The sequence below is a fragment of the Staurois parvus genome, unplaced genomic scaffold (genome assembly GCF_062004578.1).
Source record: "Staurois parvus isolate SC_StPar_1 unplaced genomic scaffold, SC_StPar_1.0 ptg000234l, whole genome shotgun sequence".
In the NCBI taxonomy this organism is placed as follows: Eukaryota; Metazoa; Chordata; class Amphibia; order Anura; family Ranidae; genus Staurois; species Staurois parvus.
Window position 1 is genome coordinate 337,873 of NW_028318030.1, and position 25,743 is coordinate 363,615.

The 25,743-nt window shown below is 40.3% G+C and overlaps 1 protein-coding gene across 4 annotated transcripts in view; it reads right to left on the reverse strand.

Annotated features, from left to right (window-relative positions):
* The window catches only part of VSTM4 (V-set and transmembrane domain containing 4), a 678,267-nt gene that overhangs the window by 249,635 nt on the left and 402,889 nt on the right, over positions 1-25,743 (reverse strand). For 2 of the 4 annotated variants that reach the window (XM_089680004.1, XM_089680002.1), the window contains one exon: positions 12,397-12,516. The exons of 1 other annotated variant lie outside the window; for it this stretch is intronic. In XM_089680004.1, the coding sequence (XP_089536130.1) occupies positions 12,397-12,516 (120 nt within the window). The remainder of the gene's footprint in view (positions 1-12,396; positions 12,517-25,743) is intronic. One more of the 4 variants, XM_089680003.1, reaches the window with a different exon arrangement.

The following is a 25,743-nucleotide window of genomic DNA, read 5'->3' on the forward strand; positions in this document are numbered from 1 at the left end:
TAGTTGTAGTTTGCCACAAACTTCCACTGCCGTAATAACTCAAAAGACAAATGATGATGATGCTGGAAAGACCGTGAAAAAACGCAGTTTTAGTACACATTGGCTGAATCAGTTTTCATGGCTTGCTTACGTCAAGGAAAATGATACAGTTACATGTAAAGTTTGCAGTTGGCTCCCCCAAATTTCAGATGAAAAATGGGCAAATGGCGTAAAAGCTCCATTTAAAATGGAAACTTTTGTATGTCATGACAAATGTAATAAACACAAAGAGAATATTGATAAGGCAAAGGCTAGAGACAACCCTGAAGAAAGACCTTTAGCTATATGTATCAGAAAAATGGACGCAGCAATGTTTCAGCACATGACACACACGTTTAACATTGCTTATTCCGTAGCTAAATGTGAAAAGCCATTTCTAGATTTCCCTGATTTATTAACATTGAGTGCCAAACTAGATGCGCCAGTTCTGCAGAAATATGGAAGTAATGTTCAATGCAAACAATTCATTTCATTGCAAGAATAATCAGAGAAAGTCTTTTGGCAAACATTAAAAAGTCACCTTTTGTTGGCATCATGATTGACGAATCTACAGATTGAACCTACACTGAACATGCAAACATTTATGTCCGTTATGTTTTAGAAGGACATGTCAAAGAAGATTTTTGGGGTACATTTGCGCTAGCAAATGCTACTGCCGAAGGTTATTTCAAAGGATTGACTGCCTTTATGGATAATTTGCATCCTAATTACAGAGGCTCTTCATGAGTTGCAGGCTTGGGAAAGGATGGAGCTGCAAGCATGCTTGGTCACAAGTCAGGTTTAGCAGTCCAGATGAAAGAAGTCTGCCCACAGATGATCAGCATACATTGTGTGGCTCATTGCTTGCAGCTTGCGATCTTGGATGTTTGCAAGGAAATGCCATACCTACAAACATTCGATGAGGTGGTGCAGCGTGTTTTCAAATATTATCATTGCTCAGCAAAACACCTTATGCAACTTAAAGATCTCGCAAACACTTTAAGTGAGGAAATTTTGAAAACAGTCTTGAAGATGTACACACAGTGCGCTGGTTATGCAGCAAAGTTGAGGCCTTGCATGCTTTTCTGCAAAACTGGAAGACAGTAGTGAGCCATTTTGAGCAGATATCAACTGAGGGATCATGTGAATCTGCTAAAGTTAAAGGCATCCTGAAAGACCTGAAACAGCTGAAGTTTGTGAAACTTTTGCATTTCCTATTTGATTTTTATAGCAAGCTGAAACATTTGTCAGAGGGTCTTCAGAATAAGGAACTTATGATCTGTCAGGTAAAAAAAACTAGAACATGCAGTTAAAACTCTTCAGGATCTTTCTGATGGGAAAGGAAAAAAAGAACTTGAATTTCTTAGTAAGTTTACAGAAGATGGAAAACTACATGGGCTGCAGCTGACCAACCTTCAAGCTGGTGACAGAAAATTTCAGTCTATACGCCAATCTGTATTGGCCAAAGCAGAAAAATATTTAATTTTGAGGCTTTCCTCATTCTCCTCAGGTATTGTACAATCTTTCAATATATTTAACAGCGTGTCTTGGCCAGACAAAGCACACATCCTCAACTTTGGATTGGCTGAGTTGCACAGAATTGCAAAACATGTTTTTGATAATCAGTTTGAAGACAAAATTGACTTGTTAGAAGCAGAGTGAGCTGACCTAAAACTCTCCATTCAAAATGGACTCACTTTTAAGGAGACTCTGAAAAGATTGAATCAGCAGAAATAAAGATTCAGCAACATACTCCCTCTGTTCAATTCTGTGCCGTACTTCCACCAACAACCGCCTCATGTGAATGTGGCTTTAGCTACCAAAACAGAATAAAGACAGTCTATCGTTCATCACGGACACTGGAGACTTTGGATGATCTTTTGATGATTGCTATTAATGGACCACCACTAAAAGATTACAATCCACACACAGCCACTGAAGTGGTATTTTGCATCAGAAAAAGGGTATTACACAAGTCTTGGTCCTGCTGTACAAACGAAAACCATTGCAAATCTTGATGTGAAACTGGCTTCCTACTGCATTTTGTCATCCAAATAATCATTGTTTGGTGTGTTTTTTCTTTATGGAATAGATTGCAATCCACACACAGCCATTGAAGTGGTATTTTGCATCAGAAAAAAGGGTATTACACAAGTCTTGGTCCTGCTGTACAACGAAAACCATAGCAAATCTTAAAGTGAAACTGGCTTCCTACTGCTTTTTGTCATCCAAATAATCATTGTTTGGTGTTTTTTTTTCTTAATTGAATAGAATGCAATCCACACACAGCCACTGAAGTGGTATTTTGCATCAGAAAAGAGGTATTACACAAGTCTTGGTCCTGCTGTACAACACAAACCATGGCTGCTCTATGTTGAAATGTTTACTAATGTTATGCCATGTTTTTTGGCATCTAAATAAGCACCATTTTGTTTTTTCCTAATGCACTACTTCTCTAAGCTCTCTTTTAATAAGATGCTGGAGATAAAAAAATGCAAAATGTTTACTATTGTTATTTATTTTATGCAATGTTTTTTGGCCATCAAAGAGGCACTTTTTTCTTTTTTTCTTAATGCCACACTTCTCTAAGGTCTCTGCTGGAGAAAAAAATACAACATGTTTACAGTAACTATTATTCCATGTTTTTTGGCATCAAAATAAGCACTTTTTATTATGTTATACTTCTGTAAACTAAACTTACATCTTTTAAAAGAGATTTTAATTACAAAAATCTCTTTTTAAAGATGCAGGAGATAAACCCAAAAAATGCAAAATGTTCACTACAGGTTTAAAGCTGTAAAACTTGATATTTTGATAGCACCCTATTGCTATTAACTACTTGCCCTCCTGACGATTTACCCCCCTTCTTGACCAGGCCTCTTTTTGCTACTGAGCGCTGCACTAATTCAACTGATAATTGCGAGGTCATGCAATGCTGCACCCAAACGAAAGTTACGTTCTTTTTTTCACACAAATAGAGCTTTCTTTTGGTGGTATTTGATCACCTGTGCACTTTTTATTTTTCATGCTATAAACAAAAAAATACCAAAAATTTTGAAGACAAATTATATTTTTTACTTTCAGCTATAAAAAATATATAGTAAACTCAAAGTTAGTTATAAATTTAGGCCACAATGTATTCTGCTACATGTTTTTGGTAAAAAAAAATCTCAATAAGTGTATATTGATTGCTTTGTGTGAAAGTTATAGCGTCTACAAACTATGGTATAGATACTGCAATTTACGCCATTTTTTTGCTATACAGCGCTGCGATAGTTTAACGGACAATTGCATGGTCATGCAATACGGTACGTAAATGAAATGTATGTCTTTTTTTCACACAAATAGAGCTTTCTTTTGGTGGTATTTGATCACCTGTGCACTTTTGATTTTTGGCGCTATAACCAAAAAAACGTTTTGAAGAAAAAAAAAATTTGGAAAAAAACACTATTTTCTCATTTTGGTCATAAAAAATATCCAAAAAAACTAAAATTTTGTTATAAATTTAGGCCAAAATGTATTTTGCTACATGTTTTTGGTTAAAAAAATCCCAGTAAGTGTATATTTATTGCTTTCCTAGATACTGGAATTTACACATCTTTTACTTTCTGACTGCCCATCACATTTCTTGAGGTGCTAAAATACCAGGATAGTACAAACACCCTCAAATGACCTTTTTTCGGAAAGTAGACACCCTAAGCTATCTGCTGAGAGGCATATTGAGTCCATGGAAAATTAATTTTTTTTCCACAAGTTTCTGGAAAATGACAAACATTTTTTTTTTTTTTTTACACAAAGTTGTCCTGGGGACATGTGTATACCTATCACAGTTTTGAAGGCCCTGACATGCCAGGATAGCACTAAACCCCCCCCAAATGACCCCTTTCTGGAAAGTAGACACCCCAAGGAATTTAAAAAGAGGCATGGTGAGTATTTTGCAAATCTCATTTTTTCTCACAAGGTTTTGAAATAAAAAAAGAATAGAAAAATATGTTTTTGTTTTTTTTCTTCATTTTCCAAAAACTTGTGGCAACAAATGAGATCTGCAAAATAGTTACCGTGCTTCTTATCAAATTCCTTGGGGTATCTACTTTCCAAAAAGGGGTCACTTGGGGGGGGGGGGGTAGGTGTGTTTCAGGGCCTCCAAAACCGTGATAGGTAGTCTGGAAGTGTAATGAGGAAATAAAGCTCTTTAAAAGCCTGAAGGTGCTTATTGGATTTTGGGGTCCTGTACTTGGCTAGACTGCCAAAACGTCTCTCACATGTGGTACACCCATACTCGGGAGAAATGAGTATTTTGGGGAGTAATTCCACATATACCCATGGCATGTGTGAGCAGTAAATCATTTAAGTGACAATTTTGTAAAAAAAAAAAAAAATATACAGTATATTTTTTGTCATTTTCCAAAAACTTGTGGTAAAAAAATAAATTCTTCTATTGATTCAATATGCCTCTCAGCAAATAGTTTGGGGTGTCTACGTTCCAAAAAGGGGTCGTTTTGGGGGGTGGGGGCATTCTATGCCCAGCATTAGAAGTTTATGCCACACATCACTCACTCTTCTAACCACCTGAAGACCAAGCCTTTTCTCACACTTTTTGTTCACATGAACAAAATCAGTATTTTTTGCTAGGAAATTAATTTAAACCCCCAAACATTATATATTTTTTTAAAGCAGACACCCTAGTGAATAAAATGGTGGGTACTACAATTTTTTATGGCACATAGTACTCGCGCAGCGATTTTTCAAATGCAAATTTTAAAAACAAAATACACTTTTTTTACTTTTAATGCACAAAAACACAATATATTGGCCAATTATTTGGTAAAATATAAAAAGATAATGGTATGCAGAGTAAATAGATACGAAATATGACATGCTTTAAAACTGTGCATGCCCCGTGCAATGGCAACAAACTGCAAACATTTTTAATATCCATAGGCAACGCTTTAAAAGCCTTTAAAAGCTACAATTTTAGATTTACAGAGGAGGTCTAGTGTTAGAATGACTGCCCTTGATCTGACGTTGATGGCAATACCTCACATGCATGGTGCAACCGCTTTTTACAGGGTCAAGGCTTGTGCACACAGGTGCGCGCGCATGGGAGGGGCGATTTTTTTTAAAATTATTTTTACATTGTACCTTCCATTTTTTTTTTTGTTGATCACTTTTAATGCTATAACAGGGAATGCAAATATCCCCTATAACTTCAATGGGCATTGTCATATATTATTTTTTGAGAAATCTGGGGTCTATCAGACTCTGGATATCTCCTCTGCCCTTACATTATCTAATCAAACCAAAATCGGTGTTATCAGATGCTTTCCCAATTTACAAATGGTGCTGTTTATATCCTGCGAAACTGAATTGATGAAATGCTTGTAGCTTCCGAATTCTTAGACTATAGAGATGATTGGCACCACTCTGGTCTCCAATCAGCTCTATGGTCAGCTGGCAGAAACACCAGCTGCATTCTCAGGTTCCCCCGATGGCACGAGACTGCCCGAGAAGGCCGTGGGAGGCAGCGGGGGAGGGGGGGGCATAATATCCCTCTGCTTGTAAAAGCAAACCTGCAGCTAATTAGCCACTAGGATTGCTTTTACATGAAAGACGATCACCGGCTGAAAAAAACGATACCAGGATGATGCCTGCAGCTGTAGGCATCATCCTGGTATAACCATTCAAAGTCCAGTGATGTACCAGTACATCGCTGGTCCTTGTTGGGTATATATACTATGTTCTTTTTTTTTTTGTATGCAGCCTGTGGACTGAATGAAAAAATGAGAAGAAATCTCTGCCAGAAAAAGTGTGTTGTATGCCCACCATTAGAATATACCGCCCTGCATCCACCCACTTCTAATGGGTCTAATGTGATGACTGGTGTACTGACGGCAATCTGACACTACCTGAAGGGGCGTGAAAACCACGGGAGCACGAATCACGTGTATATATATATATATATATATATATATATATATATGTGATTTTGCGCACCTGTGCCGCCCTGTAGGTTACAGAAGCGGTTTGTGTTACGTCGCTGCGTTACTTTAACTGACAATTGCGCGGTCATGCAATACTGCACCCAAATTAAGTTTACATCCTTTTTTTCCCACAAATTGTGCTTTCTTTCGGTGGTATTTGATCGCCTGTGCGTTTATTTTTTGCGCTACAAAAAAAAAAGGCTGACAATTTTGAGAAAAAAAAAACAATATTTTGGACTTTTTGCTATAAAACATGTCCAGTAAAAAGATTTAAAAATCAAATTTAGTCATAAATTTCTGCCAAAATGTAGTCTGCGACATGTCTTTGCTAAAAAAAATCCCAAAACGTGTAAATTACTTGGTTTACATGAAAGTTATAGCATCTACAAATGGCGGGAAAGATACTGGGATTTTTTTTTTTATTATACTAATAATGGCGGCGATCAGCGACTTATGGAGGTGATCAGCGATTTATGACAGTGATCAGCGACTTATGGCGGGACTGCGGTGGACATTTTGACACTGGGGGGGAACTGACTTGGGGTCACTGACATTCCCAGTGACACCAATTCAGTGATCAGTGCAAAAAAAAAACACTGACACTGTACTAATGGCACTGGGGAGGAAGGGGGTTAACATTTTTTAGGTAATGAAAGGGTTAACTGTGTGAGGGGAGTGTTTTACTAGGGGACAAGGGTGTGTGCTTCACGGGAACACGCTGATCCCGAGAGATAAACTCTTTTCTCAGGTTCAGCGTGATCTGAACTGACAGAGTGTCAGGAATGGACTCGCCAATGGTGGTGGGACTCACCTGCCTTGTGGGCTGCAGTACCAAGGCTGGCCAGCGGGTGCTCTCAGCAGCCAGAATCTCACTCCTGCAATCAGGCAATCACCTGAGGCTGATTGCAGGAGGTGTATTTAAGCAGGACCAGGCCTGTGATCAGTGCCTTGGTGTATGTTTCCCATGAGCCTCTGTACCTGCATCCTGCCTGCTTCCTGCCTGATCCTGACTCTGAACAAACTCCCAAACTCCGCCTGTCCTGACCTTGGCTATTCCTGACCACTCTTCCGCTCGCTCCTGGTACCCTGTTTGCCCATTAGCTACCGACCTGGCCCGCCTGACTACGTTGTGCTCTATATATATCAGTTTAGGTTTGGGTTTGTTTCACCTTGTTGTATGTATTTGTGTTAGTTTTGGGTTTGGTTTATTGCACTGCGTTTTTTTATGTTTGTGTTGTCCTTAATAAATTATCTTGTTTACACGCTATACCTGAAGTCTGTGTTTCCCTGTGTCGGTCCACACACCTCTGGTCATTCCCGGAGCCCTGACATTACACCAAGGCCATTCCTGACCAGAAGTGGCTGCACAGGGAAGCCATCTTGGCTTGTTGTTGGGAAGGATGCATCCTGAGGAGGTTATATACTTGTATTTGCTAGTCTTAGATGACAGAGAATTTGCCTATCAGACTTTGCAGAAGTATACCAGGGATCAGCTGCTAGAGTGCATACGGGTCACTCATTCCCTAGTAGATCAGGGCACGGAGTTCTGAGGTGCAACCTTTGATTCAGGCTTGTGTTGAGTTGGCTTCATCTAGTACCCCTGAAAGCAGGGATGACTTTCTTCCACCATTCAGTGTGGATCAAATAGAATCACTGGTATGGTTGTTGGAGGATGATCCGGATTGCTTCTGGGAACATTATTCAGCATGTTCACCACATGTGCTAGTGGAGTGTATAAACGCAGTGCAGTCTTTGGTCAGACAGGCTATGTGTAAGCTGAGTTTTGTTCAACCAATACTACAGTCCTGGTCAGACTTGTTACACCCAGCCTCAGGCAGCTTGCAACAAACCCGTCCTGCTTCTAATCATTCCTCTGCTCAAAGCTCTATTTCTGCATTCCTGACAGCACCCCCAGTGACAGCTCAATATACCCTGCTATCTACCACATGTCAGTACCCTGTTCCCACTTGCTGCACCTATCCTGCCTTTAACCCTGTAAAAAAGGCTGCTGTAACAACTATTCCCTCCTCTGTTCCATCCTCCAGCTCTTCTCTGTCCCCAGCTACTCCATCCATTTACAGACCTGCATTTACTTGCAGTGCCCCAGTAACTAAACCCAAGAAGAAGCGAAAATTCTTTCCAACCAGTACCATCCTACCAGTATCCAATCCGGTCAGCCTGCTGTCTGAGAACCTGCCTTCCGTTGTTCAGCTTGATGCCCTGATGCCCCAGTGTACGCTACCCAGCCTGATGACCCGATCCATCCTGATGACCTGGTGTTCGTGATCCAGCCTGATGACCCGATCCAGCCTGATGATCCTACCCAGCCTGATCCTACCCAGCCTGATGGCCCGCTACACAGCCTGATGGCCCGCTACACAGCCTGATGGCCCGCTACACAGCCTGATGGCCCGGTGTTCGTGATCCAGCCTGATGACCCGATCCAGCCTGATGACCCGGTGTTCGTGATCCAGCCTGATGACCCGATCCAGCCTGATGATCCTACCCAGCCTGATGATCCTACCCAGCCTGATGACTTGGTGCCCGCTACCCAGCCTGATGGCCCGATCCGGCCTGATGGCCCGATCCGGCCTGATGGCTCGATGTTCGTGATCCAGCCTGATGACCCGATCCGGCCTGATGACCCGGTGATCGTGATCCAGCCTGATGACCCGATCCGGCCTGATGACCCGGTGATCGTGATCCAGCCTGATGACCCGGTCCGGCCTGATGACCCGGTGATCGTGATCCAGCCTGATGACCCGGTCCGGCCTGATGACCCGGTGTTCGTGATCCAGCCTGATGACCCGATCCGGCCTGATGACCCGGTCCGGCCTGATGCCTCGGTGCCCGTGGTCCGGCCTGGTGCCTCGGTGCCCGTGGTCCGGCCTGGTGCCTCGGTGCCCGTGGTCCGGCCTGGTGCCTCGGTGCCCGTGGTCCGGCCTGGTGCCTCGGTGCCCGTGGTCCGGCCTGGTGCCTCGGTGCCCGTGGTCCGGCCTGGTGCCTCGGTGCCCGTGGTCTGGCCTGGTGCCTCGGTGCCCGCTGTCGATCTTGGTGAACCTGTGCCTGCTGTTGAGCTTGGTGACCCGGTGCCCGCTGTCGAGCTTGGTGACTTGGTGCCCACTGTCATGCCAGATGACTCGGGGCCCGCTGCCGAGCTTGGTGACTCGGTGCCCGCTGTCGAGCCTGGTGACTCGGTGCCCGCTGTCGAGCTTGGTGACTCGGTGCCCGCTGCCGAGCTTGGTGACTCGGTGCCCGCTGTCGAGCTTGGTGACTCGGTGCCCGCTGTCGAGCTTGGTGACTCGGTGCCCGCTGTCGAGCTTGGTGACTCGGTGCCCGCTGTCGAGCTTGGTGACTCGGTGCCCGCTGTCGTGCCTGGTGACTCGGTGCCTGCTGTCGTGCCAGATGACTCGGTGCCTGCTGTCGAGCTTGGTGACCTGGTGCCCGCTGTCGTGCCAGATGACTCGGTGCCCGCTGTCGAGCTTGGTGGCCCGGTACCCGCTGCCCAGCCTGATGGCCCGGTACCCGCTGCCCAGCCTGACGTGCCTCCGGCCGCTGCCCAGCCTGACGTGCCTCCGGCCGCTGCCCAGCCTGACGTGCCTCCGGCCGCTGCCCAGCCTGACGTGCCTCCGGCCGCTGCCCAGCCTGACGTGCCTCCGGCCGCTGCCCAGCCTGACGTGCCAGCCCCTGATATCCAGCCAGTTACCTGACCCAGGCGGTGGAACATTTTGCCCACTAAGGACTGTTTGGAGCATCCTGAGGCCGCTCCTTGAGGGGGGGGTACTGTCAGGAATGGACTCGCCAATGGTGGTGGGACTCACCTGCCTTGTGGGCTGCAGTACCAAGGCTTGCCAGCGGGTGCTCTCAGCAGCCAGAATCTCACTCCTGCAATCAGGCCATCACCTGAGGCTGATTGCAGGAGGTGTATTTAAGCAGGACCAGGCCTGTGATCAGTGCCTTGGTGTATGTTTCCCATGAGCCCCTGTACCTGCATCCTGTCTGCTTCCTGCCTGATCCTGCTTTGATCCTGACTCTGAACGAACTCCGCCTGTCCTGACCTTGGCTATTCCTGACCACTCTTCCGCTCGCTCCTGGTACCGTTTGCCCGTTAGCTACCGACCCGGCCCGCCTGACTACGTTGTGCTCCATATATATATATATATATATATATATATATATATATATATATCAGTTTAGGTTTGGGTTTGTTTCAACTTGTTGTATGTATTTGTGTTAGTTTTGGGTTTGGTTTATTGCACTGCGTTTTTTATGTTTGTGTTGTCGTTAATAAATTATCTTGTTTACACGCTATACCTGAAGTCTGTGTTTCCCTGTGTCGGTCCACACACCTCTGGTCATTCCCGGAGCCCTGACACAGAGAGCAGACTTGCAGTGTAAACACTGCAGCCATGCTCTCTGTCAGTGATAGCTGGTAATCGCCGGGACCCAGCATGTAATGACCGGCCGGGACCCGGTGATGGACACCTGCTGCCGCGATTGTCGGGACAGGTAGGGCGGGCGTGCGTGCGCCCCCTACCTGTTTTGCAGCACGCAGTTTAAAAATGGCATGCTGCGCAGAGGTGCCGCCCTGCCACAGTAAAAACACTGTGGCTGGTCGGCAGCCAGTTAAGTTATTGCTGTTATGTTTAAATTGACATAATAAAGCAATGTTATAATTGCAGTTTTTTATATTGTGGACTGTTTATTCTAAAGAAAAATGTAATTTCATAAGCTTTAAGGGGGCGTGGTTGGGGCGGGATGGGGTGTGGTTGGGGCAGACATGGGCAAGACTGGGTGGGGCAACTGGTGGAGCGTAAGGTTTGTGCCTGGCTAGTAGGTCTGGACTTGAAATTTTAACCCCTGGTCTATGTAACTATAATTGATTTTTGCCTATAGGTCTTGTTTCTTTGTCACTGTGGTGTACTACATTCTTCTCATTACTACTCTCCTTGGGACAACCAAAAGTGTCACAGGTCTTTTACAATCCTGTAGTGTATATTAAAGTGTTCAGGTTTGGGTTGATGAAAAGGTGGCAACCATAGCCGATGAGCTAAAAGAAAGCAGTGGCACTTTATGAGGCTATTTCAAGCTTCATCTCAGTGATGGATTAGGATGAAGAGAGCCCAGAAGCTGATCTTTAATCATATTTCCTGGTGGCACCCTCCTAATTTGCACTGGAGACGAGGCTTGAAATTGCTTCATTCAGTCTTTACCTCCATGGCAGATTAGAAGGGGTACTGCCATAACAAAAAAAACAAAACAAAAAAAAACAGTTCAGCAGATGTAGACCTTTTATAAACAAGCCAGCTATGACTGTGGAATGAGGCAAATTCAAGCCTCAAGGAAGGGCAATGCAGGGAAAGAAGAAGCCTGCACAGAAGCAGGCCTTATTAAAGATCTGCTTCTTGGCCAATTCTTCTTTCCTGGCAGTGCCCTTCCTAATTCACTATGAAAGTGAGGCTTGAAATCGCCTCATTCAAACCTCACCTACATGGTGACTTCACGTTACATGTGCAGTGAGTTGCTATTACAAAAACTTTGAAATGGTTAACATATCTTATTACCATCTTATGGCTTATTTTGTAATTATTACACTTGAACTTTTCTCTCTGGGCAGGGAGGTGGGAGTGTATGTATGGAGAAATTCTCTCTTGGGCGGGGGGGAAATGGGGTGGGGGGTGGAGTCTTTGTCCTGGGTGAAAGAATGTCTAGCTTCCCCGCTGCTCTTCTCATACATAGATCTCCCCAAGCTGCTCTGCTCCTAGGTTATCAGCCCACATCTCTACAGCTGCTCAGCGCAGCCAAGTCCTTTCAATGAACTACCAATATGTTAATTCTATAAAATATCAGAAATTGTATGAATATGTATATCAACATTTATTATATACATAAAATGAGGTAGTAATTTTTACAAGGTAGTAATACGCCATAGCATTAAAGTGGTATTAAGCCCAAAAGCAAACATATTGCAGCTTACCAAGTCTTAGATATGATTGTATTAGTTTTATTTTTATTTTCTCCTGGTGACCCAGCCAGTAAGTGTGTTTTTCAACAGAACAAGCTCTTCTGCAGATGTTGCAGTTTAGAATGTTGAGACAAAGCATTTACCATTGACAGTGCTTAAAAATGATCAGACTTATTTATTCATGTAAAACATTTTTCCCAAAAGAAAAAGACTGTAACTGCTTTTGTAACTGCAGTGTTAGCCAGAGCTTGGCTTCAATTTGTTAGCGTATCTAAGTCTGCCAGAACATCTAACGCTGTTTCGTAAGCTGCAATATATCATATTTTTGGTTCTGGGCTTAATACCACTTTAATGAATGCCTCATTTTTTAGCATACAAAATAAAAATTTAATTTACACGATTCTAGGAGAAACATGTTCTATGTTTGCTTACCAATTGAATTCTCACCTGTAGAGTGTTCCCTTTTTATGGTCTGGCACAGGAGGATGAGAAAGAAAGTGAGAAGAACAAAGATGCCCAAAGAGCTGAGGAGTACTCCATAAAGATTAAGGTCTAAAAAATCAAATGAGCAAGGGTAAGACAACTAAAATTCATTAGCACTAGACACTTTAATTTCATAACAAACAGTTTAGTGTACAGTGAGGCTGATTTATTAAAGTATTTGAGATTGTTCACTGTAGTGACTTTTGGACTATTTTTAAGAAAAATGATATTATCCCAAAAAGGAAATTATAAGCTGATTGTCATGGGTTAAAATAGTTGATCAACTGCAAGTGACCTTCCAGAAAGCTACCATAAACAATGAGTGGAAGAGACCTGTTTGATATACAATGGAGACCAAATACACTATTTGAGGTTTGCAGATGCTCAAATAAAGTACCATAATTTGACATTGGTGGGACTAAACCTTATTTACTCTGGTTCTGCCAAGACCTTGCAGATGTGTGTTATCTAAACAAGTAACATTGTCTATGGAAATCCAGGAGATACCTCAATTGCAGGTCTCAAAGAAACTCAATTATAGTGAGTCAAAAGTCTCACTAAACTCCAACTGGATGTGTACTCATAAGAAAAAACTTGGTTCATTTATGATATTACAAAAAAAAGTGTGGCATATATCTGAACTGAAATATTATCAAAGGTATATACCCACACACCAAGATCTATTTAACCAATTCAATACCGTGCAAATTTACACCTTCCTGCCCAGGCCATTTTTCAGGTTTCAGCGCTCTCACACTTTGAACGACAATTGCGCAGTCATACAACATTGTACCCAAACTAAAATTTTATCATTTTCTTCACACAACTAGATCTTTCTTTTGCTGGTATTTAATCATTGCTGGGGTTTTTATTTTTTGCTAAATTAACAAAAAAGACTGAAAATTTTGAACAAAAAAAACACGTTTTTCTTTGTTTCTGTTATAAAAGTTTGCAAATGAATAATTGTTCTTCATAAATTTAGGCCGAGATGTATTCTACTACATGTCTTTGGTGAAAATAACCCAAATTAGGATGTATTTTTTAGTTTGTAGGAAAGTTAAAGAGTTCACAAACTATGGTATAGATCTGAATATTGATCAATCCTGAAGTACTGACAGCCAATCTAATTTCTTGAGGTCCAAGAATGTCAGAATAGTATAGATATCCCCCAAATGACCCCTTTTTGCAAAGTAGACAGTCCGACGTACTTCATAAGAGGCATGGCGAGTTTTTTTAAGTACTTTTTTTGTCATAATTTTTCGGAAAATGAAAAAAAAAAATTAATTTTCACTATTTTTTTTTTTTACATACTGTCACCAGTGCAGTACAGCGTCATCATATAACTGGCATGGCGGTGATCAGGGACACTGACTGGTGACAGTGTGAATTTTAATTTTTTTTATAATTTTTGTTTTCTTTTTTTTAAGATTTTTTTTTTGTATTTCACTATGTCCAAAGTAGTACAATGTTACCATAGTAACATTGTACTACTTTGGGGAAGTGATCAGTATTTTTTTTTTTTTTTTTATACAATTTGCTTATAGCAAAGAATTACTTTGCTATAAGCAAGCATTTACCTGAATGACATTGATTCATTCAGGGTTTTTTTTTTTGTTTTTTTTTGTGCTTAGCTGTGATTTGGCCACAGCTAATCACATGACATGTGCATGTGATTAGCTGTGACCATTCACAGCTAGACACTAGTAAACAATGGATGGCATGAATTAAGCCATCCACTGTATACAACTGTCATGTGACCTGCTGTGATTGGCCACAGCAGGTCACATGGTACCGGCAACAGGGGCCTGTACTCAGATCTGTCATCGGCTGTGTCCGAGGTACAGGGCCGGTGACAGATCGCGCCGCTGCGCAGCTCTGCAAGCACGGGAACTGCGCATGTGCGGGAGGACACCATATGGCGGCCTCCCGGAAAGCTAATACATTTTTACGGATGCCATTTGGCCATAGGTCGGGGGTCAAATGGTTAACAAAGTTGGGTACTGCATATCACTCAACTGAAGATCATGAAGTTATAGAACATAAGATGGTTTGTGAGTTGGGTAAATTACATATCTCCAAATAAAGTTACAACAACACCTGCGTATATATAAAGACGGAGAGAGAGATGGTATAAATCATCTGATGAAGGGGAATTAAGCACACAAGATATTACCAGAACAAATTATGGCATCATTATACAGAGATCCGCCCTTTCATGATACAAATCAGCAATCCCAATACAGCTCAAATCAGGAAGATGAGACACCAAATATATTCACATATTTCTATGGTCCTTATTCAAGAGATAATGGGGAAGTCATTTGTACCTGAATAGGACCCATATATTGTATCCATGAAGATATACTATTTATATCAAAGGGTGAGTCCTCGTTAAGATCACCAGTTCATTTGTGATACCTGACTGTCTCAGGTGGACAGGTAAGGAACTTCTAAGTTACACAAACTTCTTAACCCTCCAATCAACAAGCCCGTTGGGAGGTCCTTCGGAACAAAGGACTTGTATGGTATAAAAATGCCACACATCCCAAATTAAAAACTACTTCTGGAACTACTTCATGACTGCTACTTCTTAACTTCATCACTTCTGAACTAATACTTAACTAAACTCCATCACTCTACTTCTGAAACTACTTCATGACTGCTACTTCTTCATAACTACTTCATCACCCTACTACTAACTTCTTCATCACTCAGCTACTTAACTTGACTATACTACTGGACTTCTTAACTACTCTACTACTACTATATACTTCACTTCAGTATACTCACTTGCTTCCTGCTATCTGTGGCCATCTTGCTGAGAACTTCCAGCTGCCATTTTGTTTTTGACGGTCCATTTTGAAGGAAAAGACTTTCGCCAGAGACTCTGCCGCTGATTTACATTCTGGTGCCTGACTGACCAGAAACATTTTCTTTTCCCAATTGCATCCCACTGGGAGACCTCAAAAATCGAAATTCTGGGAGTGGTGAGACTGTGCCAAAATACTGTAATTTTCTTTTATATTGAAAACTTATTAAGATTTACAACATTTTTATTGTGTGGTTAGGATAGTGTACTAAGGTTATCTGAGTAATTACCAATATAACTGTTTGCGTATTGATACTGATATCATATACTGGATACTAACTGATTTGTAGTGTTTTTGTGGTGCCAGTTATCAGAGATACTTTCTTATTTCCCTACGGCCGCGGGAAATTGGAAATAACATCTGAAGAACTATAAGTTGAAACTAACCCCTCTAAAATTTGTATTACATCTTTTCATAAACATATATTGTGTGATACCGTAGAGATTAGCATAATAAATCTTTGATTGTGTGTACGAATATATTCATCACCAGTAATTTTCGTTTGTAGCAATATATATATATATATATATATAAATATTTGTACATAAATAAATTTATCAAAAAGGCACATTTTGTGTATATGGTAATGTAATCACACTGGTGAAAAGAACTCAAGGAATATTATTAAGTGGTGATCAAATTATTAAGGTGTCCAAATTATTGGGTTATTAAATATTTGCCGTATTTTAACGGCTGGAGGCACTGCAAAATATTGTTTAAGGGATTGGACACCGCAGTACGTAGTTAGAATAAATTATTACATAAAACACCACATCACACAATATTATATGTGAATATTCACTTCAATTTTTCAGTCATGAAAAATCCATGTTTACCTTTTTCATCTGCACATGATTGGATAATTGAAGAGTATATTTACTACATTTATTGATCAAAGGTTCCAAAATCCATTAGTAAATCAGCCTGTGTGTTTAGTAGTGATGAGCCAAAGGCCCCTGGGTTTGGCAAACATTAACCACTTCAATACTGGGCACTTTTACCCCCTTCCTACCCAGGCCAATTTTTAGCTTTCAGTGCTGTCACACTTTGAATGACGATTGCACAGTCATGCAACATTGTACCCAAACTATATTTTTATCATTTTGTTCTTTTTGGTGGCATTTAATCAACAATTTTTTTTTCTAAATAAATGAAAAAAGACTGAAAAGTTAGAATAAAAACATTTTTCTTTATTTCTGTTATAAAATTTAGCAAATAAGTAATCTCTCTTTATAAATTTAGGCCAAAATGTATTGTTACATTTCTTTGAAAAAATAACCCAAATCAGTGTTTATTATTCAGTCTGTAGGAAAGTTATAAAGTCCACAAACTAAAGGATATAAATCTAAAAGTTGATCAATCCTGATGTACTGCTGGCCAATCTCATTTCTTGAGGCCCGAAAATGCCTTTCAGTGACAATTGCTCATGCTCATGTATGAAGCACTGCCTCCAAATTAACCTTTTATATTCTTTTTTTGTAGATAGAGTTTTCTTTTGGTGGTATTTAATCACCACTGGTTTTTTTTTCGTTTTTGTGCTATATAAACGAAAAAATACATCATATTTTGAAAAACAAAAACACGATTTTAGTTTTTGTTACAAAATTTTGCAAATAAATAATCTGCTACTTTTTTTTTAGTAAATATAATCCAAAGTAGTGTATATTATGTAGCGATACCCCCAAAGTGGCTGCTTAAGTTTGTTCACTCCGCCACTCTGCTTCTCAACCCCAAGAACTGTCTCTGCCCCAACTGACACACCTGGCAATAGTGTAAGTGAAAGGACCAATGAAAAGCACACACTTTATAATAAAACACAGAGATCAGCTTTACTGTAAAACCTCTATGGGAAGTAATAAACATTAACAACAGGTATTCGTTAGGTAAATCAAGAGAACAGCAAATACTGTGACCGAAAGCAATATAGCTCACTTTTACACTCAGGCTGCTTTCAGGGGATTCCAACTGTGAATAACCCCAAGAGCAGAGGCAAACACTTAAATGGCAACCACAAAGTGGGTCTATAGCCCTTTACATAAATTTGGCTCTATGATGTCCAAGCAAGAGGAGAGCAGAAGAATGACTCTGTGTTGTGTCAGACTTCTCCCTTCTAACACCTGACACCACAAGCCCAATAGGCAAACGCTGTACCCAACTGATGCTTGATAGCTACTTTCCAAGGTAAAGCTATTCCCTCACACACCATGCAATACAGAGACCTGAATATGCATGCGCGTGCCCGTATGGCACCAGTAACTTTAGTCTCATGGTAACAGGATGAATCTTGGGATCTTCAGCTAGCCACTTTCGTTGGTGCACTTAAACTCCTATGGTAAAATATAATTGTAAGCCTGTGGCAGTATTTGTATAGCATAGCAAATACTGTGTTTGTTTAGCAGGGCCATCTACACATCCCAGTCCCTGGTGAGTATGGGCAAGTGTAATGTCTCTGTATGTGTGCAGTGTTCCTGTCATCTGCCAGTGGGCAAAAATCCCTCTCACCAGATCCTGTGACAAAGGCCCAAATGATCGTCCTGGAAATGACAGGCTCCTCTGGTCACCTCACGATGAGCACTTCTGTATTATAGGTCCACATCTCTCAGTTTGGATGTTCCCCTGACTGATGCAGATAACTCAGCATGCTGTGAACTGACCCTAAGCACTTCTCTGCTAGGTCCAGACTGTTACCTTGCCACATGCAGACTGCCTCCCCCCAGGAAAAAGCAAGATGGAGTTCTTCACTCTGCTCTCACTAAGTATGATGGCCTTTGAAGTTCTATTTCTTTATCAGCCTATGAGCATATCAAGCTGTTTCTGTTCAAGACTGCATATTCCACAATGCTTTGCAGCTGCACCTCCTGCTTGAGAAAGTCCCTGTCATTGGCTCCTTTAATGGCTCTCTCTCTCTATTACAGTCTGAGAGGAGAAGGGGGGGCTGAAATCCCTCACTGCGTTGTCTGTGTCCAGTGCAAGTGTCAGGTTTCAGAGGAGATCCAGTCAGCAGATTACAGCAGTCACAGATAGGATTAATTTCCCCTGCTACAATTATTTAGCCTGTGTGAAACTATGATACATATATTTGCATATTGATCAGTCCTGCTGTGCTGACTGCCTAACTCATTTCTTGGGACCCTAAAATGCCAGGACAGTACCATATCCCCAAACAACCCCTTTTTGGAAAGTAGACAAAAACGTATTTAGTAAGAGGCATGGAGAGTTTTTTGAAGTTTTAATTTTTGTCACAGTTTTTTTGGAAAATGAAGAAATTTACAATTTGTTGTTTTCACAACTTTGTTTTTTACATACTGTCACCAGTGTGGTATCATCATATAACTGGTGTGCTAGTGATCAGGAACAGTACTGGTGACAGTACGTAAAAAAAAAAAAAAAAAAATGTTTTTTCATTTATTTTTTTTTAATATTTTTTTCTTTTTCATCACATTGCTTTCTTTGATTGGCCCTGTTTGTGCCATGTGATCACTGTGATCAATCACAGCAAGCAACACAATAGTACACAATCGATGGCATGAATAAAAGCTATCTACACAATTGTCATGTGCTTGGTCACGGCGATCACATGGTACCGGCAGTGGCCCAGTACAGTGATCTGTCATCGGCTGTGTCTGGTGGACAGGAACAAAAGCAGCATGATATAAAAGTAGTTTGTTCCACACATTGATGTAAGCCAGGCCCCTACCCCAGGCCTTGATTTGATTTAAGTTACACTCTGCAGATCTCAGTGAAGAGAGCTCTGTGAGCTGATTGGGGGAAGGGACACCCCTCCACACAGCAACAGAGTTGAGGCTGTCAATCACAGGCTCTGTGCTGGAGATCCCTACCCATAACCTCTTTAGTCAGGAAATGTGCCAGAAGTGACTCATGAATGAGGTGGCAGACAAAAATGGCACTTAGTGCTATGGATTGAGATAAGTACACTCTACAGAGGGATAGGTTATGTTCATATTTAAGTTCAGTATGTTTATTGGTTTAAAAAAAATGTATATATAAACAATAACAGATTGCAAGTGAATTTGTACAATATAAGGCAGCTTGTAGAACAAGAGTGCAATAAACTGAACAAAATGGTGTCCTGGATTATTTAAGGTTATTCAAAAAGTAGAATATTGAAGGATAAAAAGGTGAGCACAGCTAACTACACAGGGTAGGAGAAGCACTGCAGCAAGGAAGATACTTTCTATCTTTTGAATTGGGTTGTCTTCTATGAGGTTAATACTTCTTTAGGTTCATCCTTGAGTCCATCCTGTGTGAAGATCTGGATTTAAAGAGCGCTCATATCTATGGCTTGTCCTTTGGGATCCATACAGCGCATTTTGACCTTTCCTTAATTGAGGGTCACTATTATCTGGTAAGAGGCAGTGTGTTTTGTGGTGGTGAAGGATCTTTCTCCTCCGGGCGTTTTTTGGGATATTTATACAAGTGCTGTGGATCCAGGGGAGAGGGGCTCATTCCCTACACTTCAAGCCTTGTGGATTGGACTTTTATTTATATTTGTATTTCTGTTTTTATATATCAATTTTTTAGCACCGCACTTTATATACCATATGAAAAGATCATTTTAAATATTGGAAACCATTCAAAAACTGAGAAAATGTAAAAGAACAGTATGTGGCACGAGTAATGTGTTTGTTGCAGTACAGGCCCAATTTAGATGGTAATATTTTGGTGACGGTATGTGATACATGGGTCCCCGATTTTGCAGATTTTGCTATGGGTATTAGTGAGAATTCTGGTCAGCTGTTTATGCACAACCAAGTAATTAAACTAAAAAAATCCCAGCGCCAATCAAAGAAAGTATACAATTATGCAGCTGTGCACCAGTGAAAACCACCAATAATAAATAACACAAAAAAACAGCGCAAAAATTAAATAAATAAAAATAATCACAAATAAATAAATGTCCGTGCAAAAATATATATATAATATTTCAAACATAAGTCCTTATTTTCCCAAAAGGATTTTCAAAACAATGTTCCAAAATGTGCTTCCACCTAATCACCACGTGAAAAATAATATTGACCGCACTCACCAGATGGAGGGGAGTAATAAGCCTCATAGGATATAAGGGATCCTATAGCCCCTCAGGAGGAACTCAAATCGCCTTCACCCTGCTCAGATACAGCTATCGACTCCACTCTACTTCTCCATGGAATCCTCAATAGTGTGCAAGGAAAGAAAGGCTACATAGTGTAATACTTCCACTCAATACCATATAAATCGATAGAATAAGGACACTCACATGTTTCAATAAAATAACAGGCCTTGTTTAATAGTCTCAAAGGCTTCAAAGGAACAAGTTTCCAAATTGTAAATATAGGGATCTCACGCTTTAAGGATCACTGTAGAGGATGACCAGCTTTCCACCTCAAAAATGGCTGCTTGAACCGCAAAAGTCGGCGTGCGTTCCAAATACCGGAAGTGACGTAGGCCAAGAAGACGGCAGACCGGAAGTGTGTCAACGCGTTTCGCCCCACCCACAGGGCATTTTCAAGACACCACCTTCAGTATCTGGCCGTCTTTTATACCCCTTAGGGAGAGCTCTCATCCATCTCCTATGCAAATTAATAGAAACTACCTCCCACTACCACACCTGATCATTAAACCATTATAATTACCATACAAAGTACCCACCCTCTGATCTTACCTCATCCTCTATATACTCAGCGTGAGAACCCTTCACAACTTAAATACAAGACAATGATCCGCAATTAAAACAATGAAACAAAATTCCTCATAAATATAAATACAAATCACCATATATTCCAATTATCTTTAATACTCTCTGGGAGATAATGAAAGAATAAAAATAAAAATGTATTATAAATTAAAAAAAAAAAAAAAAAAGATAAAAAATAAAAATAATAAGAAAAGTAAAGTAAAACAATGAAAAAAAAAAATAAAGCAAATATAAATAATAATAAAAAAAATAAAATATAAAATAATAGAAAATAGGAAAAGTAGAACAATGAAAAAAAATTAAAATAAAGCAAATATAAATAAAAAAAAAAAAAATAATAATAATATTAAATAAAAAAATAAAAAATAGAAAATAAAAAATAATAAGAAAAGTAAAACAATGAAAAAAAACTATAAAGCAAATATAAATAAAAAAAAATATAAAAAAAACAAAACAAAAAACAAATGTACATATGTAGATCACAATTCCTTAAAAATCTCTGAAATATTTTGAAGCTATAGCACCACAAAACTCTATTGGATACAACCATTAACTTTCCACTAAGTAGAGTGTCTGAAACCACCCACAACTACACTATTAATGGTCTCAGTCAATCCACTCACCAACTGGATAAGAAACAATTAATGTCAATGCATTTAAACCTTTGGGGGCCAATGTTCCCATATTATAAATCCACTTAGTTTCATTTTGTGAGATGCTTATCAACATATCTCCCCCTCTCCATGGCGTTTCCACTCTATCTATACCACAGAATTTTAGACAAGTTGGGTCCCTATTGTGACAAACCCTAAAGTGATGTGATAAACTGTGATACTTAAATCCTTTTTTGATGTTTCTGATATGCTCACCTAATCTCACAAATAATTTTCTAGTAGTTCTTCCTATATATTGAAGGTTACAAGAACATTCAAGCACATAGGTAACATGGTTAGTGTCACATGAAATAAACTTCTTAATTTTATAGGATGAACCCTTAGAGCTAGATTTGAAGCTATCAAAATATTTTTTATTATTATCCCCTTTTAAAATTCTACATGCTGAACACCTTCCGCATTTAAAAAAACCCACTCTATCCAAAAAAGTGGTTAATTTCCTTGGTTTATCAGGAACATTCTTTACCAATTTATCCCTTAATACAGGCGGTTTTCTGTAAATGAAACTAGGCCTCTCCGGAAGTAATTTACTCATCTCATCTCTTTTTAGAATCGGCCAGTGCTTCCTTATAATCCTTTATACTAATTTAAATTGGCGAGAATAACTCGTTATAAAAGCCATTTCTCCTGTGCATCTATCTTTAGATTGTTTGACCAGCAAATCTTCCCTATTCATTCCCTTGACCTGTTCTAGAGCACATTGCAAGGACTGTTCTTTATAACCTTTTTCCCTAAATCTATTCAATAACATATCAGATTGATTTTGAAATACTTTATTATCATCACAGTTGCGTTTTAACCTAATAAGTTGACCTTTCGGAATGGCCTTAAGCCAGTTTCTGTGATGACAGCTATGGTTCGGAATATACCCATTCCTGTCAACATCTTTAAAATGGGTCTTTGTAAGAAACCTATTACCTTGCCTATAGGCAAGGTAGGCAAGGTAACAGGTTTCTTACAAAGACCCATTTTAAAGATGTTGACAGGAATGGGTATATTCCGAACCATAGCTGCCATCACAGAAACTGGCTTAAGGCCATTCCGAAAGGCTTATTACTCACCTCCATCTGGTGAGTCCGGTCAATATTATTTTTCACGTGGTGATTAGGTGGAAGCACATTTTGGAACATTGTTTTGAAAATCCTTTTGGGAAAATAAGGACTTAAGTTTGAAATATTATATATATATTTTTGCACGGACATTTATTTATTTGTGATTATTCTTATTTATTTAATTTTTGCGCTGTTTTTTGTGTTATTTACAACAAAGTAATTGATTCAGGATTCAACTTCAGAGAAGTGGGTAAATAGTTATTTCCACACCCTAGCTATTGTTAAATTTAGAGGCTAATAAGTGAATGAGCTTAAACTGTTTTTTTTTTTGTGACACCCGAAGGTTTAAAGTGTAGAATTGCTATCCCATGGTCTCTGGAGAAACGCATTTTGAAGAGCTCATAGAGAAGAGAGAATACTTTGGACCAAAAGCGGTCCAACATAGGACAGGTCTATAATATATGGAGAAAAGTTGGAATTGAAGCATCACACCCCCTGCTAAGAGGTCCAGATACATTTTTCCATTAAAGGTCAGGGGTATAATTCAAGAAGCAACCATCATGTTTCGGGTGTCTAAGTGCCCCCTTCATCAGGGCTAGAAAAAACATAAGAAGATTTTCATATCAATCTGACATTAATACAATGTCCCCTCCAATGGAGTCAAAATTAAAACCAAATAATCAATCGTAATGAGAGTATAAAAATATTTACAGAAAAATGAAAACATGAGTGCTGAACAAAAATGAGAACATGAGGTGCTGAAAAACAAACAAAAAAAAAATAATATTAATAGCCACTATTATTAAAATGATAAATTATGGGTGATATGTTGACCTAATAAAAATAGAAAATTGAGGTAAGAACTCTCAAAACTGGTATGTGTATAAATTGAACCATACATTATATAATCTGAGTGTACAATCCTAAAACAAGTTGAAAAAAATAAATTATAGCATAATAAAAATATTAATAATATTATTAACAATAATAATGATAGTACTACCAACAATAATAGTCATAATCACTATTAAAATGATAAATTCTATCTTAAAATGATACATTCTTGGCAATAAATTGATCTAAAATGAATACATGTATAAAAACATGAGTAAAATAAGATAACTGTATTATTATTATTATACAGTATTTATAAAGCGCCAATAGTTCGCTCAGCGCTGTACATTACAAAGGGGGACAGAACATGTGACAGAACAATACCAATACAATACAATGCAAAACATGAGGGGATCGAGGGCCCTGCTCTTTCGAGCTTACAATCTAGGAGGGAGGGGATGGTGGTACAGGAGGAGATAGCTGTGGGGGATGGAGTGGTAGGAAGAGTGGAGGAGGTCGGCAGGTTAGCAGGGGGTGGGGTAGGCTTCTCTGAAGAGATGGGTTTTCAGGGTGCACCGAAAGGAGAGGAGAGTAGGTGACAATCTGATGGGTTGGGGCAGGGAGTTCCAGAGGATGGGTGACACCCTGGAGAAGTCCTGGAGGCGGGCATGGGAGGAGGAGATCAGGGAACTAGAGAGAAGGAGGTCTTGTGAGGAGCGGAGTGTGCGTGCTGGGCGGTACTTGGATATTAGGTCAGTGATGTAGTACGTGGCAGTATGGTGGACAGCTTTGTACGTCAGTGTTAGGATTTTGAATTCGATCCATTGCGCAATCGGAAGCCAGTGGAAGGATTGGCAGAGGGGGGTGGCGGAGATGGAGCGGTTGGAAAGGTGAATGAGTCTGGCAGCCGTATTCAGGATCGACTGAAGCGGGGATAGCCAGCGGCGAGGCAGGCCAGTAAGGAGGGAGTTGCAGTAATCGAGTCGTGATATGATGAGGGAGTGGATGAGCTGTTTAGTGGTTTCTGGGGTTAGGAACGTGCGTACTTTGGCGATGTTGCGGAGGTGGAGTCTGCACGAGTTTGTTAAAGATTGGACTTGGGGCTGGAAGGATAGGTTGGAGTCCAGAATGACACCAAGTACTCTGGCCTGCGGGGTTTGATGGTGGCGTTGTTGGATGTGACGGAGAAGTCAATGGGGGGGTGGTGTCCGGGCTGGGGGGAAGACAAGAAACTCGGTTTTGGAGAGGTTCAGTTTAAGGAAGTGGAGCGACATCGAGTCTGATATGTTGCTCAGTAGGTGTGTGATTCGGGCGGAGACCAAGGGGGCGAGGTGGAGGTTGAGAGATAGATTTGTGTGTCGTCGGCATAGAGGTGGTAGTTGAAGCCGTGAGAGTGTATGAGTTGGCCAAGGGGGGAGGTGTAGATGGAGAAGAGAAGGGGCCCAAGGACAGAGCCTTGAGGGACCCCAACCGAGAGGGGGAGTGAGGGGGAGGTGGTAGCATTATAGGTAACGCTGAAAGAGCGTTGTGACAGGTAGGATGAGAGCCAGGAGAGAGCAGAATCTCTGAGTCGTATAAATAAGTCTATATAAATAAATTAGAAATTATTATATTATACAATCTGATTGTACAATTGTTAAATGGTACAAAAGGTAATAAAATAATATTATTGCTAATACTGCTAAGAATGGTGACACTTATTATAAAAAAAAATACATTCTGGTTGAAAAAAATTTTTTTAAACCTAAGAATAAACATATACAAATGACAAAATATATCCAAAGAGCTGATAGGAGCTATACACTCTACGATCTGACTGTTCAATCGGTTAAAAAAAACTCCCAGTCTTAAAAATCTCATGCAGTAAAATACACCTACAGGTCCAGCACTATCTTTCCACACTATATATGGAGGACATCTCCAGTGGTTTGACATCCTCTGAAGCATAGACCAGAATGCCCAGAGAACGTATGAGCTAATTCGGAAGATTTCAAGTACCATCTATTGCCTTATAGGCTGACTCGAGAGTAGTCGCATTAATAGCGCAGATGGCAATAATAGACCTCATATCTTGCCAGTCTTTTTCTGAATTTTAAGCCGTCAGGTCCTCCTCCCACCTTGTTACTTAAGCAGGCATGGAGGGGGAAAGTAATCAATTAAGTTGAGTATAG